Source organism: Prionailurus viverrinus, chromosome C1, assembly GCF_022837055.1.
Source record: "Prionailurus viverrinus isolate Anna chromosome C1, UM_Priviv_1.0, whole genome shotgun sequence".
Classification (NCBI taxonomy): Eukaryota; Metazoa; Chordata; class Mammalia; order Carnivora; family Felidae; genus Prionailurus; species Prionailurus viverrinus.
In genome coordinates this window covers 5,981,687-5,995,973 of record NC_062568.1, presented here as the reverse complement: position 1 = coordinate 5,995,973, position 14,287 = coordinate 5,981,687, and the positions used below count along the sequence as shown (strand labels likewise).

The following is a 14,287-nucleotide window of genomic DNA, read 5'->3' as shown; positions in this document are numbered from 1 at the left end:
AGCCTCTTTCCACCTTGTGAAGATACACTGAGAAGTCCGCAGCTAGGAAGAGAGCTCTCACCCAAACCCACGATGCTGGCATCGTCGTCTCACATTTCCAGCTTTTGGAACCGTGATTGTTAGTGAGTCACCCAGTCTACAGTATTTAGTTAGAGCAACCCAAACGAAGACAGATGTGATCGGACCAAATAACGTGGGCCGAAGAAGAATCATCCTAGAGGCTTCCAAAAAGAAACTGAAGAGGAAGTGACAGACCTTGAAAAAGATGGGGTCTTCCTGTCCCATCTGTAAGCAACAGGAACTGAGGGGGAAAGAGGGCCGGGGTACGGCCTGGGCCAAAGTAACAATATGGCAGATTTGTCCCCGGCATTCTCCAGATCTGTTTTTACGGCGTCTTTCCTGGAGCATTGCCTTTCGATTCCTTGCAACTTAGGCCTCGTGGAAGCCATTTTGGGTTCCCTGGGGCACAATGGTATAAAAAGTTTATGTCCCCAGGCCCTTTTTTAGCAGTGTTCATGCAGCCAGGAGTCAGAAGGCAAGCCTGCTGGTCCAACCATGGCACCCGCCCCTTCCCCTCACCAGGCATCTCTGGCATTTCTCCATATTCCTTTTCTCTCCCCCCCCCCCCCCCCCCCCGCCTCCCCCGGCCCCGCCATGGGGATGAAAGATGGAATGGTGGGTTGTGCTAAAACAAGATAGGTCCCGTGGCTTTCGTGTGTGTGTGTGAGTGTGTGTGTGCTTTGCTCTTTCTACTTCATTTATTGTTTAAAGTTTATTTGCTTATTTTGAGAGAGAGAGAGAGAGAGAGAGAGAGAATCCCAAGCAGGGTCCGAGCTGTCAGCACAGAGCCCGACGTAGGGCTTGAATTCACGAACCATGAGATCGTGACCTGAGCTGAAGTCCGGTGCTCCTTCTATTTCACTTTTAAGAAGGGGCTGGAATTTCCTTTCGTTGGCATCACTAGGCTTTGCTGTGGTGTTCCTACTGCTGCCTCCTTGTGGTATTTGACAGAAAAGAAACTGATGAGAGCACAAATCAATTCACTCCAACAGCATTTCTGGAGCACTGAGTCCTCATCAGCATGGTGGCAGGGCTGTGTAAGAGTGGGCCAGGCCCTCCTGGACTCACTCACCAGCCACCCCGCGTACTCCACTCCTTCACGATCATATGTCCCAGGGGTTCTCTCCAAACACGTAAAAGGAAAGAAGGATTCCGTGCAAAATACTTTTGCAGCCTTCAAGGGGCTATTTCTAAACATGCATCCTTTGCCAGAGTGCTCTGATGTGGGGCCTCTGGATCTCAAGGAGAGGGTGGCGATTCTGCCCCCTGGGGGACATCTGGCAATGTCTGGAGACAGCTGGGTTGTCATAGCTGGGAGAGAGGTTGTCACAACCAGCTAGTTGAGGCCCAGAGGCCAATGCATAGGACATCCCCCCACAACTAGGAGCTGTCTGGCTGAAAATATCGGCAGTGCCGAGGTTAAGAACCCCTACCACACTGTTATATCTTTCCAAAGTATTTTCTCATGTAGTTTTTCAAAGTGATATAGTTGCCTGAGACTTGGTGAAAAAAATTATTTCTCAATAATGAAGTCACATTCAGCTCCTGACACGTATGATGTTCCTTGCTAAGAGGTTCTATAGTGGACTATTTTGTGCCATTATTTGGTCTGTGATTTAGAACAGGAATAAGGCTGGGAGTACAGCCAGCATATTGCACATTCTCTATCAGACCATATGGAACGTGCAATATGGGTCGTGTCAGTAGCTTTCAAATATGCCTTGAGGGGCGCCTGGGTGGTTCAGTTGGTTAAGCGTCTGACTTTAGCTCAGGTCATGATCTCACTGTTTGTGGGTTTGAGCCCCACGTCGGGCTCTGTGCTGACAGCTCAGAGCCTGGAGCCTGCTTTGGATTCTGTCTCAGTCTCTCTCTCTCTGCCCCTCCCCTGCTCATACTCTGTCTGTCTCTCTCTCTGTCTGTCTCTCAAAAATAAAAATAAACATTAAAAAAATTAAAAAAAAAAGACTCAAGCAGAAATCGGCACTTCTTAGGGCAGTTGGATGGCTCAATCAGTTAAGCATCTGACTCTTGACCTTGGCTCAGGTTGTGATGGCACGTTAGTAAGTTCAAGCCCTGCATCGGGCCCTGTGCTGACAGTGTGGAGCCTACTTGGGATTCTGTCTCTCTCCCTTTCTCTCTGCCCACCACCTCCTGCTTGCTCCCTATCTCTCTCTCATAATAAATAAAAATAAACATAAAAAAAAAAAGAAATGGGCACTTCTTGCCTGGCCCAAGTCTGTTTTTTTTTTATAGTTTTTTCTTTTTTTCTTTTAAAGTTTATTTATTAATTTTGAGAGAGAAAGAGAGCATGAACATGGGAGGGGCTGAGAGAATGGGAGAGAAAGAGAATCCTGAGCAGGCTCCACACTGACCATGCAGAGCCTGATGTGGGGCTTGAACCCATGACCTAAGCAGCTAGACACTGTTCTAGGGACCGAGAGTACTTCAATGAACAAAGCAGATAAAAATCCTTATTGTCCTAGAACTATTATGCTCGTTGTGGGAGTGGGACTATATCCTTAATGAATACGTACATTATCTGATATGTTAGAGGTTAAAGACTACACGTACAAATGGCCAATGGCCAAACCAGATATAAAACAAAACTCTCACTCATAATGGGCAGCAACCAGCCAGGAAACCAACCTTGATCTAAGGAAGCTGCTGAGGCAGCCAATGTATTACCCATGAGTCAGACTTATATAGTCTGACCACCATCTACAGCAAACAATCCAGGAAGCCATATGATAACTCCTGTAATCTACCCCAAACGGTCAGGACCTGACCAGTAGCTGCCAGCTTCCCAAATTTTCATCCCCGCTTCCAGCTTAGGACTAACCATGGAGAGCCACGTATGCACCCCCCCCCCCCCCCCGCCCCACAACCAGTAACATCGGGTGCCCTGCTTCTAGTCTGTGTCCATCTTCCCCAGGTCACAGGGTCCCAGCAGGGCACACCTGAGACCTCTCCTTTTCCACTATAAATCTCTCCCACATTCAAGCCTCTGCCCAAACGCAAGAGACAGTGGCCGACCCCTTTGCCTTAGTGAGCTCTGAATACATAAATAACCTTTGTTCTCTTTGGTCTTCATTTATTTCCACAAGGTTTACTCTCTCTCCTTCTGCCCCTCTGCCCCTCTCATGCATGCTCTCTCTCTCAAATAAAATTAAAAAAAAAAAAAAGAAAACCCTGGAAACAATGGAAATTTCCATCATCCAGAGAGTAGATGAACAAATGAATCTTAGTATGTTGACATAAAAGAATGCATATAGATGTAAGAAATCCAGGTCCAAAGAAAAGCAAAGAAATAGCACAGACTTTAGAGTTATGACTACTTTGGGTGCAGGGGTGCAGAAAGAAGGGTTGGGATGGTGACCTTTTAGTTAGGATGGGTTAGTTTTAGTTTTAGAAGGGTTGGGATGGTGACCTTTTAGTTAGGATGGGTTAGTTTTAGTTTTAGAAGGGTTGGGATGGTGACCTTTTAGTTAGGATGGGTTAGTTTTAGTTTTAGAAGGGTTGGGATGGCGACTTTTAGTTAGACTAGGATGTCAAGGCTTTGTCCCGTTATATTACTAAAATAATTAGCAAATTAAATAAAGAAGACTATGCTTAGAGTGTATTATGAATCAGAGATTATGGCTCATTGTTTTCTGGGCTTTGAAAGGCCTTAAAAAAATAAAGTACTGTATTAAAATATAGTATCACGGGGGGAAAAAGAGCAGTATAGGAGAGATTTGGATTGCAGGGAGGGTGAGTAGGATTTCGATTTTATTTTTTTATATATATTTTTAAAAGTTTATTTTTAAAAGTTTATTTTTTTGCATCCATTTTATTTTTAAAATATATATTTTTAAAAGTTTATTTATTTATTTTGAGAAAGAGAAAAAGAGGGAGAAGGAGAATGGGGGAGGGACAGAGAGGAGAGAGAGAATCTAAAGCAGGTTCCATGCCCAGCGAGGAGCCTGACTAGGGGCTCGATCCCATACCCATCACCACCTGACCCAACATCAAGAGTTAGACACTCAGCTGACTGAGCCACCCAGGTGTCCCAGGATTTCAATTTTAAATTGAGTGATTCAAATAGGACTCATGGAGAGTATGGGTGACATTTGAGCACAGACAAGGAGTGAACCATCCAGTGGTAAGGTCAAGAGCATTGTGGACTGTGGGACTGTAACAGAGGAGGGTGCTGGGAGCAAGAGTTCAGCAAGGTGATGAGGAGATTGTAGCTCCCCATGTTAGTTTCGGTCACTGCAAACGTCAGCCTCGCCGCTGAGTGTCCTGGGCAACCTGGGGAGGGTGCGAGTTAGAGATGAGATCAACTGCCTTTTCACTGCAGAAGGATTACTGTAAACTGTACCTTGAGAGCTGACTATGGGGAGAGGCTGGATGGGGGAAGCTCTATCCTGAGTCTGAGGAACTCTTGCTGGGGGTGGCGATGGGGCCCAGACCTTTGGGGGAAGGGAGCAGGTGGTGAGTGGGTTGGATTCCGATGATGCCACCCATTTTGTTGATCAATCTAACGCAGGACATGCGAACAAGATGGGAGTCAAGGGGTGCCAATGTCTCTTTGGCCTGGGTCACAGGAAGGATGAAGTCATGCTGGAGAGGATTAACCGGGAAGGGTGTATCTGTGAGAAAAGCATTTTTTTTTTGGTGATGGGGCGGGGGGGCGGGTACTGGTAGGAAGATCAAGAATCCAGTTTTCAACTTGTAGATGGTTTCTAATATTTTACTATTATAAGCGATGCTGTAATGAATGTCCAACATAACCCACCCAGGCATTGGTTCAAATCCCAGGGTTCAAATCCCCTTTCTAAAGTTACTAGTTCTGCAGTGACTTCACCTTTTTGGTCTCCTGATTTCTAAAATGATGATAATAATAATAATAATAATAATAAACCTAACCAAAATGGTTATTCTGCGGATTAAAGGAATCAGTGCCCAGCACAAAAAAGTAAGAGCTTATTAAATGTTAGCTGTGCATTGCATCCTTTCTCTCTTCTGATATTTCCTTGGAGCAACTTCTTAAAGGTGGAATTTTCTAGATCAAACGTTATCCCCGTTTTGCTGATGAAAGTTACAAAATCGCTCTCTATAAAATGTTCATCAGTTGTTCCCATCCACTGTGCGTGATGCTTTCCTTAAACTGTGCAGCCAGCACTAGACATGATTAAAACAATACTTTGTTAATATAACAGATGAGAAAAATTCGTGTTTTTCTTGATTATTAGTGAAGTTCATTGTAAGAAAAAATGTGTTTTATATTATGGATGCAAATATATATAATGAGCTCCCACGTATCCAGCTTCAACGATGTGTTCTGAGCCAATTATTTTGAAGCCAATTTGTAAGAATTAAAGTATAACTGCAATACCATTGTTATGCTTAACAATTAAGAGTAATTTTTAATTAACTTCTAGTAAGTAGCCATGCTCAAATTTTCACACATATCTTACTCTAAAAACAGTTATCTAATTAGGGTTCTGATAAGACTCACGTATCCCTGCAACTGACTGAAGGGCCCGTACAATCTATTCTTTCTTTCTTTTTTTTTTCTTTTTTTAATGTTTATTTATATTTGAGAGAGAGAGAGAGACCGAGACAGAGCACAAGTACGGGAGGGACAGAGAGAGAGAGAGGGAGACACAGAATCTGAAACAAGCTCCAGTCTCTGAGCTGTCAGCACAGAGCCCGACGTGGGGCGGTGGGGGGGGGGGGGTGCTCAAACTCACGAACCGTGAGATCCTGACCTGAGCCAAAGTCAGACACTTAACCAACTGAGTCTCCCAGGTGCCCCTATAGTGTCTATTCTAGCCTGCAGCTCCCCTTGAAGCCCTGTCCACCTTCTTGCCACTTGTCTTCAGTGTAGCATTAATTTTGGGCGACTGAGTTTTGGAGTTGGAAGACTGCACCCCCGTGGAATCATTTAACACCCTGGATTTCCAGTAGTCAGATGCACCTGCCACGATTCAGTGTCTAGTTTTGGACAAGCCTGCTTCATAGGCGGTGTTGTGTTCTTCCATCAAGAGGCATCTATTTGTCTCACTTGTGTGACGTTGGGATCCATGATTAGTCACTACCTACATCCATGAATTCATTAGGGCTGGATTTTCCTTCCTCTGTATTACCTGGACTCCATCTGCAGAGAGAAATGTCCTCTTCTCTCCTCTTTGGCTACTCTGAGGTACGTTTTATTTTAAAAAAGGCAGAACAATTGTCTGATTCTCCCTCCCACCATTTTTAAAAACGAGTTTCAAAATAATGTGCTAATTTTCTGGCCTCTTCCAAAGATGACTAATGAGGTTTTTTATTTCTTTTTGGTATTACTATGAACTCATGTATTTAAAAATATTTAATGTGTCTCTGTACTTTGCAGCTATTGTTGTTTCTGATGTTCAGATTGTCTTCTCAATACGACTCCGTTACGTTTTGTAGCTTCCTAGTTTTTAGAATGACAAGAGGGCTGGGGCTCATCTTGTCTATTTTATGACCCAAACCAGGAACAACCCAGTTTTCAAGGAGACTTGGTTTATGTTTTTTTTTTTTTAAATACTGATTTGCCCTTTGTACATTTTTTTCCATATGGGTTTGTAAGAACTGTTTACATATGAAGATATTTATCTTTTGTCTGTCAGATGAGCACATACAGTTTCCCAGCTTAAAAAAAATGGAGACTTTGTTTATTTTGAATTGTTGGCAGACATTTAAATGTTTAAATGCTGTCCAGGTGCCCCAGCAAATACTTAATATAAGGATAAATATATATAATTAAATACTACATTAAAAATCAGAATAAAGTCTATATTTTGTAATAATCTTCATTTTGTCATATAAATACACAGAAGATAGCACCGTGGTTATTAAAAGGGAAAGAGTAGGTTAACAGTGGACGAAACTGGTGGGCATAATACTAATTAGTCGATCACATTACCAGTCGGGGTAAACTGACATTGCATACTTCTCAACGCCAAGTTCTGAGGAAAAAAAAAAAAATCACCTGTGTAGTACTTCTGCAAATATGCTTAACTTGAATTTGATCACGAGGGAACAAACACACAAATTCATTTTAAAGGTGATTTTGCAAAAACAACTTTGCCAGGAGAAAAATAAAATGTTGGAGGCCAACTTAAATTACGTAAGATACATCTTTGATTGGACCCAGGTTGAAAAATTATTAAAAATGTCAATAAAGGCATGCCTGGGTAGCTCAGCTGGTTGAGTATCCAACTCTTGATTTCGGGTCAGGTCATGATCTTGTATCATGAGATCGAGCCTCGAGTCAGGCTCCATGCTAGGCTTGAAGCCTGCTCATGATTCTGTTCCTTTCTCTCTGCCCCTCCCCTGCCATGCTTTCACCCCCTCAAATAAATAAATAAATAAATAAATAAATAAAGTGAATACATAAATTACAAAGCATCCTTGGGATGGAGAAATTGAAGATTGTATATTACATAGTAGCATGTATCACTATTATGTTTCTTAAGTGTGAAAATCGTGTCATTGTTTTGTAGGAGAATATCCCTTTTGGCCAATGCATGCCAATATTTTTAAGGGTGAAGTTTCATATTTGCAACTTACTCTCAAATGAGAGGGACAGATAAAGCTAAGACTGGCAAAATGTTAACCATGGGTGAACTTCAGTGAGTGGTGTATAGGATCTTGCAATATTTTCACAATTTCCTGTAGGTTTGTAATTCTCCAAAATAAAAATATTGGGAAAAACAAAAAGAATAGGAAAACAATGGAAGGAAATATAACAAAATGGTAAAAGTGGTTATTATAAGCAATGTTAACTTTCGCCCTTGTAATTTTCTGTGTTTTGAAATTGTTTATAATGAATTCACATTATTTTGAATTCATAGAAAATATTAAAAAATTTTTTTTAACCTTTATTTATTTTTGAGACAGAGAGAGACAGAGCATGAAAGGGGGAGGGTCAGAGAGAGGGGGAGACACAGAATCCGAAGTAGGCTCCAGGCTTTGAGCTGTCAGCACAGAGCTGATGTGGGGCTCGAACTCACGGACCTCGAGATCATGACCTGAGCCGAACTCAGACGCCTAACTGAGCCACCCAGGCGCCCCAAATAAAAAATATTTTTAAAAGAAGGGGAGAATTACCACTCTATTTTCTTCATTTTTCTCTCTGAATGTTTCACATCAGTTTCCATGATCTGAAGTCACAGCAGGGGGACTCATAAGTTAGGGCAGCAATTCATGCCTTTATGTGGCACTTCCTCACAAATTTGGCAAAGTGCTCTTAACCAGTGAAGAATGGAACGATCTTCACCTCTGTCGTGAGTGTGTTTGGGAACAAGTTCCTCTCATTTGGGTGTGTTTCCTTAGAAATCTGAAGGACAGTGTAGGTCTAATTCTCCGACTAAAGAAGGACCTCCAGGAACTCGAAAACCTGCAGAGAACAAGCTTTGGATGAATTATTTAATGAAACCCATAACTTGACTCTAAGGAATTCCCTGATTTTTTCCCAAATGGCTTTACTCTCAGCCCAACCCGAGACATTGAACACTCTGGCCAATTTGAGGTCAGACACCTGCACCTTGCACAGCAATGAAGGCAGTCACTGTCACAGTCATGGCCACTATTTTGCCTGGACTCCCTCAGCCTCAGGTCCAGAGCTGCTGTGTGTACTTGAAGAGACACAGTGAGTCTGCAGAAGCACAAGAATTCAGAGCACTGCTCTCCCTGACTATGAACGCTCCCCGGGGCTTTAATACTTCTCGGGGGTGATGTCACAGGAACACTATAGTGCTTGGTGGTGCCTTTGCCATCTACAAGCCTGTGGGATTTCCATCAGTTAGGTCTTTCTTCCTAAACTCTTTTGTACCCCCATGGGCACCCCACTCATGCACACTTGCTGATAATACCTTTTGCTTGACTGCGTGTTATAATTTTGGGGGTAGGTGTCTATTTACACAAATGATCTTGTTGAGCTTTCAGATATTCCCTTCTAAGTTCACAGGGATCTCACTCTTTTTTTAAAATTTTTTTTAAATTTTATTTTTGAGAGAGAGAGGGAGAGGGAAGGAGAGGGAGTGGATGGGGGAGAGGCAGAGAGAGAGGGAGAGAATCCCAAGCAGGCTCCATGCTGTCAGCGCAGGGCCCAACGCGGGTCTTGATGTCATGAACCGTGAGATCATGACCTGAGCCAAAATCAAGAGTTGGATGCTTAACCGACTGAATCACCCAGGTGCCCCTTTTTATTTATTTATTTTTATTATTTGGATCTCGCTCTTTTTTTGACTGCTGCGCAGTATTCTGATGTAGAGAGACAACATTTAATGTGACCTCGATAGCAGACATTTAGTTTTTTCCTAGTCTTTATGCTGCAACGAATAGACTTACCAATAATACGTTTTTGCCCAAGATGTGAGATTTCTGAGTTCAAAGGCATGCACTTTAAAAAAAACGTGCAGATTGTTAGATTGCTGCCCTGAGAAATAGTGCCATTTAGAACTCTCATCAATATTGGAGAAAAAGGACATCTTTTCCATGCCCATGCCGACAGGCTGCTACTCGTTTGCGAAAATAGCTGGTGAAGACTAGACAAAAAGTGTTCAAGAGATTTTTGCAGGATAAACTTCCTAGTTATCCCTATCCATGCTTATTTAATGGAAACGTGGTGGTGGGGGGTGTGTGTGTGTGTGCGTGTGTGTGTGTGTGTGTGTGTGTGTGTGTGATATCCTCTACGGAAAATCCTTTCTGCAAATGGGGTGACAGCCTTTACCTCAAAGCTGCAAAGCTCAAAAGGCTGATTTGTGTACATTTAATGTGAAAATAAAGTTCTAAATTGAGGAGTGGTATCACGTTCTCTTGTAAGGGATTACTGAGGTTGTAGGCAGACCTTGACTTCGCTATAAATCCGTGGAATTAATCTTTTGTAACTGAACTAGAATTTTTCATTCAGTTGAGGAAATCCAGCTGTGGAAAAGACACCATTCCCACGTCAAATTCCAACTGCGTATGAAATCTATATGTTCGTGAAGTTATTTCACCTTGGAAGGAATATGCATGGATGGCAATGACAGAAATTCTAGCGCCCAGGGTGGATTCTATGGAGCCTTGTGTGTGCTTAGCTATTATTGTCAGTCTACTTAAGACCTTCTTGAAAAACACGAACATATTACAAGCTACAATATAGATGTGAGACTGATAGAATATTGAAGGATCTAGTTTTGATTAATGTAGGCCTTCCATTACAGGCATAATTGGTGTTCACAATAAATGCAGGCAACCGGGCGGGGGGGTGGGGCGCTGGGGGCGCTCTTTTCTCCCTGCTCAATACGGCCTGTTCATCCTCCCAGAGAGGTAACCACCAAATAAGAGGCTTTTGTGAGTCAACATGTTAAGGACAACCTAGTAGAGTTTATTAGACATTTAGAAGGTTGCTGTGTAATAAGCAGAAATACAAAGCGGCAACTGAGAAATGGGGAATCCATCGCACTTAGACACGGCAAAGGCAGACATTGACGGGGGAAGGCAAGGAACACGGAATAAAATGGTCTCACTGGTCTGAGCTCAGGGCGGCTGCAGGCTGCTCTTCCGGGCTGGCAGGGGCTCACATCTTTTAGTTTAATTATTCCTTCGGGTTTAGACACTTCTGAGGTGTGAAGTCTTGAGCCACCTGAAGCAAAAAGAGAAGACGCACAGGCAAGGTCCCAACACAGAGCCCAAAGCGATCAAGCTCACGCAGCAGGGCAGGTAGCCGGGGAGCTGCAGACAGGGACCGCGTGGCGGAGTCTGCCCCCCACGGCTCCTGCCTGGGGGTCGGTGCCAGGACTGCCCCTCCGGGGTCAGCCAAACCGCCAGAGCTATGCAGAGGAATGATCAAGATGTTCTCTGTCTTTCCCCACCGGACGGCCTTGTCCGGGAGGGTCTGGCTCTTGCTCTCCAAGGGTGAAGCCTCACGGACATCTCAGAGTATGAGATACTTAACCGAAGAGAAAAATCCCAGGGAGTTCAGGTGACAAGGAGACAGGGGAGCAGGCAGGTGGGATGGAGGGAAGCCTTAGCCAAGGGGACCAGCAGACGCCCCTCCCCCCGCCCCGCAGCACCTGCACCCCGCCCACCGCCCGCCTAGCTGCAGCACTGCTTCTTGCAACAGCACGTCTGCTGACAACAGCACTTCTGCTGGCAGCAGCCCTTCCCGCAGCCACACGAGCCGCAGCCACACGAGCGGCGGCAGCAGCAGACCACGGGGACGCTGCAGCAGCCCCCGCAGCAGCCGCAGCAGCAGGGACAGCAGCTGGAGCAGCAGCCCACCCGGTAGCACCTGCAGGTGGTGCAGCTGCCGCAGCCGCCGCCGCAGCCGCCGCCGCAGCCGCCGCAGCCACCACCGCAGCCACCGCAGCCACTACCGCAGCCACCGCAGCCGCCACAGCCACCGCAACTTCCACAGCCACAGCACCCCATGGTGTCGGCAGAGAGGATTCAGGAGAGGGGAGGAGGGAGACTCAGGAGGTGAGGGAGGTCTGGTGCCGCCTCCTGCTGGAGGGGGGTTTATATACCAACACCACAAGCTAAGCCCCTGCCTTATTGTTCACCCCTCTTCCTCGTAAACACCTCATGAGGCCTCTCACAGCCTTCCTTATTAGAGTCTTGGCCAGTTCACCTTGCTAATTTTAACTTTGACTTGTCTCTGAAACCTATATTTGGATTAGAACACACGTCCAAGAGGTGTGAGCCCTTGAAAACATAAATGCATATATATTTTTTGCCCCAGGGCCTACTCCAGTTCCTGGCCCATTGTAACTATTTAATAGATAGCTGTTGAGGTAAATAAATGCCTGAAATATTTAGGAGCAATCTTTTTTTTTTTTTTTTTAACACCGGAGTCTGAGTCAAGAGCCAAATAAAAGTCCTGTGTTTCTGTATATACTTCTTGGTTATCTGGGTTAAAAACAACAACAACAAAACATTATTTTTCTCTCTACTGGGATTCATGACACCCCCCCCCCCCGTTGCAAACAAAACAAAACAAAACAAAACAAAATCTTTTGAAAGAATAAGTGAAAACCAGAGTGAAAAGAGAAAAAGTAAGTGTCCGTAAATGCATTCTATCTCACCTGAAAACACGGATATGCTTTTCCCAGCTCCCTGAGATTTTTTGTTTGTTTTTGTTTGCAAGAATTGCTTGGTCATTAACACATTTCTTTTTAACTTGTCTAACGTCAGATGCTAAAGACAGAATTGTGCACAGCCTACTCCTAAATCATCTGTCAAGAGAAATTTCTACTGTAGTTTGTCTGTTAAATAATTGAGAAAACAGGGGCGCCTGGGTGGCTCAGTCGGTTAAGCCTAGGACTTCTGCTCAGGTCATGATCTCATGGTTTGTGAGTTGGAGCCCCACCTCAGGCTCTCTGCTGTCAGCACAGAGTCCCCTTCAGATCCTTCTCTCTCCCTCTGTCCCTCCCCTGCTCTCTCTCTCTCTCTTTCTCAAAAATAAATAAAACAATTAGGGGCACCTGGGTGGCTCAGCCGGTTAAGCATCCTACTTCGGCTCAGGTCACGATCTTGGGGTCTGTGAGTTCGAGCCCCGAATTGGGCTCTGTGCTGGCAGCTCAGAGCCTGGAGCCTGTTTCAAATTCTGTGTCTCCCTCTCTCTGCCCCTCCCTTGCTCACACTTTGTCTCTCTTTCTCTGTGCCCCTCCTGTCTCTCTCTCTCTAAAAACTAAACATTAAAAAAAAAAATAAAAAAAATAAAACAACTACAAAAATTGAGCAAACAAAAATAAGAAAGGTTTCATCGGGTGGCTGGCTTTCTCTTGCACCTCTCTCCTGTTGAGGACCTGGGTTCAGTCCCGTGTTTCAGACCCACCGGGGCCTGGGAATGTTGATTTGAAATGACTGGTCTCTGTCTGGCTCATTCTCTGATTCCAGGGAGCCTGTGGATGTGATGAGGCATCCACAGAGGCATGTTCTTGCTGGACTGACTTGAGGACTGAGGCCTGCCGGGCTAGTCCAGCCACTCCAGAGGGGGCACAGAGGAGGAAACCGCCACGGTCTGTCTTGGGGCTTATGCTGTGGCTTCTGGATCAGACACAGCCCGGCTTTGCCTTTGGCAGGCCTGCACTTCCCCCAGAATGTTGGTGTCCCTGGATTTATAAGTGACACCTCTTTTATAAGCTTACTTAAAATGCCCTCCCATGATCTGCTTCTCATCAACCAGGAGGATGTGAGGACCGTTCCCGCCCTCCATTTTGGTGGCTGGGCATCCCGGAGAAGCCCTGCTGTGTGCAGGGAGCCTCCAGAAAGATCTCCGATGGCTCCTGTCTGTCATGCAGGCATCATGGTCGGGGGCCTGGAACGACTTCTTTCCTACAGCGTGGCTATCATTTTTCTAGTTGTGGCCTCAAGAGGCAACACACAGCTATTTCATTCATAACAGAAAACTCAAAGTTTACTAAGGAGGCTGCTGTGCTAAAAATAGCAGTGTTATGTGGCCAGGGACCTCAGGAAGGAAGTAAAGAAAAGGTCTTGTGAGGTCCTTCCATGGAAACTGGGCTAAAAATAAGGGGGGGTATTGATATATAAGCCCCTCCCCCAGCAGGAGGCGGCACCAGACCTCCCTCACCTCCCGAGTCTCCCTCCTCCCCTCTCCCGAGACCTCTCTACCGACACCATGGGGTGCTGTGGCTGTGGAAGTTGCGGTGGCTGCGGCGGCTGCGGCGGCGGCTGTGGCGGCTGCAGTAGTGGCTGCGGTGGCTGCGGCGGTGGCTGCGGTGGCTGCGGCGGCGGCTGCGGCAGCTGCACCACCTGCCGGTGCTACCGGGTGGGCTGCTGCTCCAGCTGCTGTCCCTGCTGCTGCGGCTGCTGCGGGGGCTGCTGCAGCGTCCCCGTGGTCTGCTGCTGCCGCCGCTCGTGTGGCTGCGGCTCGTGTGGCTGCGGGAAGGGCTGCTGCCAGCAGAAGTGCTGTTGTCAGCAGACGTGCTGTTGCAAGAAGCAGTGCTGCAGCTAGGCGGGCGGTGGGCGGGGTGCAGGTGCTGGGGGGCGGGGGGAGGGGCGTCTGCTGGTCCCCTTGGCTAAGGCTTCTCTCCATCCCACCTGCCTGCTCCTGCTGTCTCCCTGCATCCTGGACTTTCTTGTACTTTCCCCCTCGGCTCTCATGCTCTGAGTTGAGGTAGCTTTTGCCGTTTTAAAAATAGCCAAATGGAGGGGTCACCTGGATGGCTCAGTCTGACTTCAGCTCAGGTCATGATCTCACAGTTTT

General features: G+C 45.8%; 2 protein-coding genes across 2 annotated transcripts; one reads left to right on the top strand and one right to left on the bottom strand.

Moving 5' to 3' along the window:
• Positions 1-11,154: 11,154 nt before the first annotated feature.
• On the bottom strand, positions 11,155-11,490 carry LOC125173246 (small cysteine and glycine repeat-containing protein 7-like). Its single transcript, XM_047872159.1, has one exon. The coding sequence runs from the start codon at positions 11,488-11,490 to the stop codon at positions 11,155-11,157; it is 336 nt and encodes a 111-aa protein (XP_047728115.1).
• Positions 11,491-13,699: 2,209 nt separating this feature from the next.
• Positions 13,700-14,035, top strand: LOC125173239 (small cysteine and glycine repeat-containing protein 7-like). Its single transcript, XM_047872143.1, has one exon. The coding sequence runs from the start codon at positions 13,700-13,702 to the stop codon at positions 14,033-14,035; it is 336 nt and encodes a 111-aa protein (XP_047728099.1).
• Positions 14,036-14,287: the final 252 nt, after the last annotated feature.

Bases quoted from the DNA above. Each gene is read 5' to 3' on its own strand.
- LOC125173246 (XM_047872159.1), bottom strand. From the start codon at position 11,490: ATGGGGTGCTGTGGCTGTGGAAGTTGCGGTGGCTGTGGCGGCTGCGGT.
- LOC125173239 (XM_047872143.1), top strand. From the start codon at position 13,700: ATGGGGTGCTGTGGCTGTGGAAGTTGCGGTGGCTGCGGCGGCTGCGGC.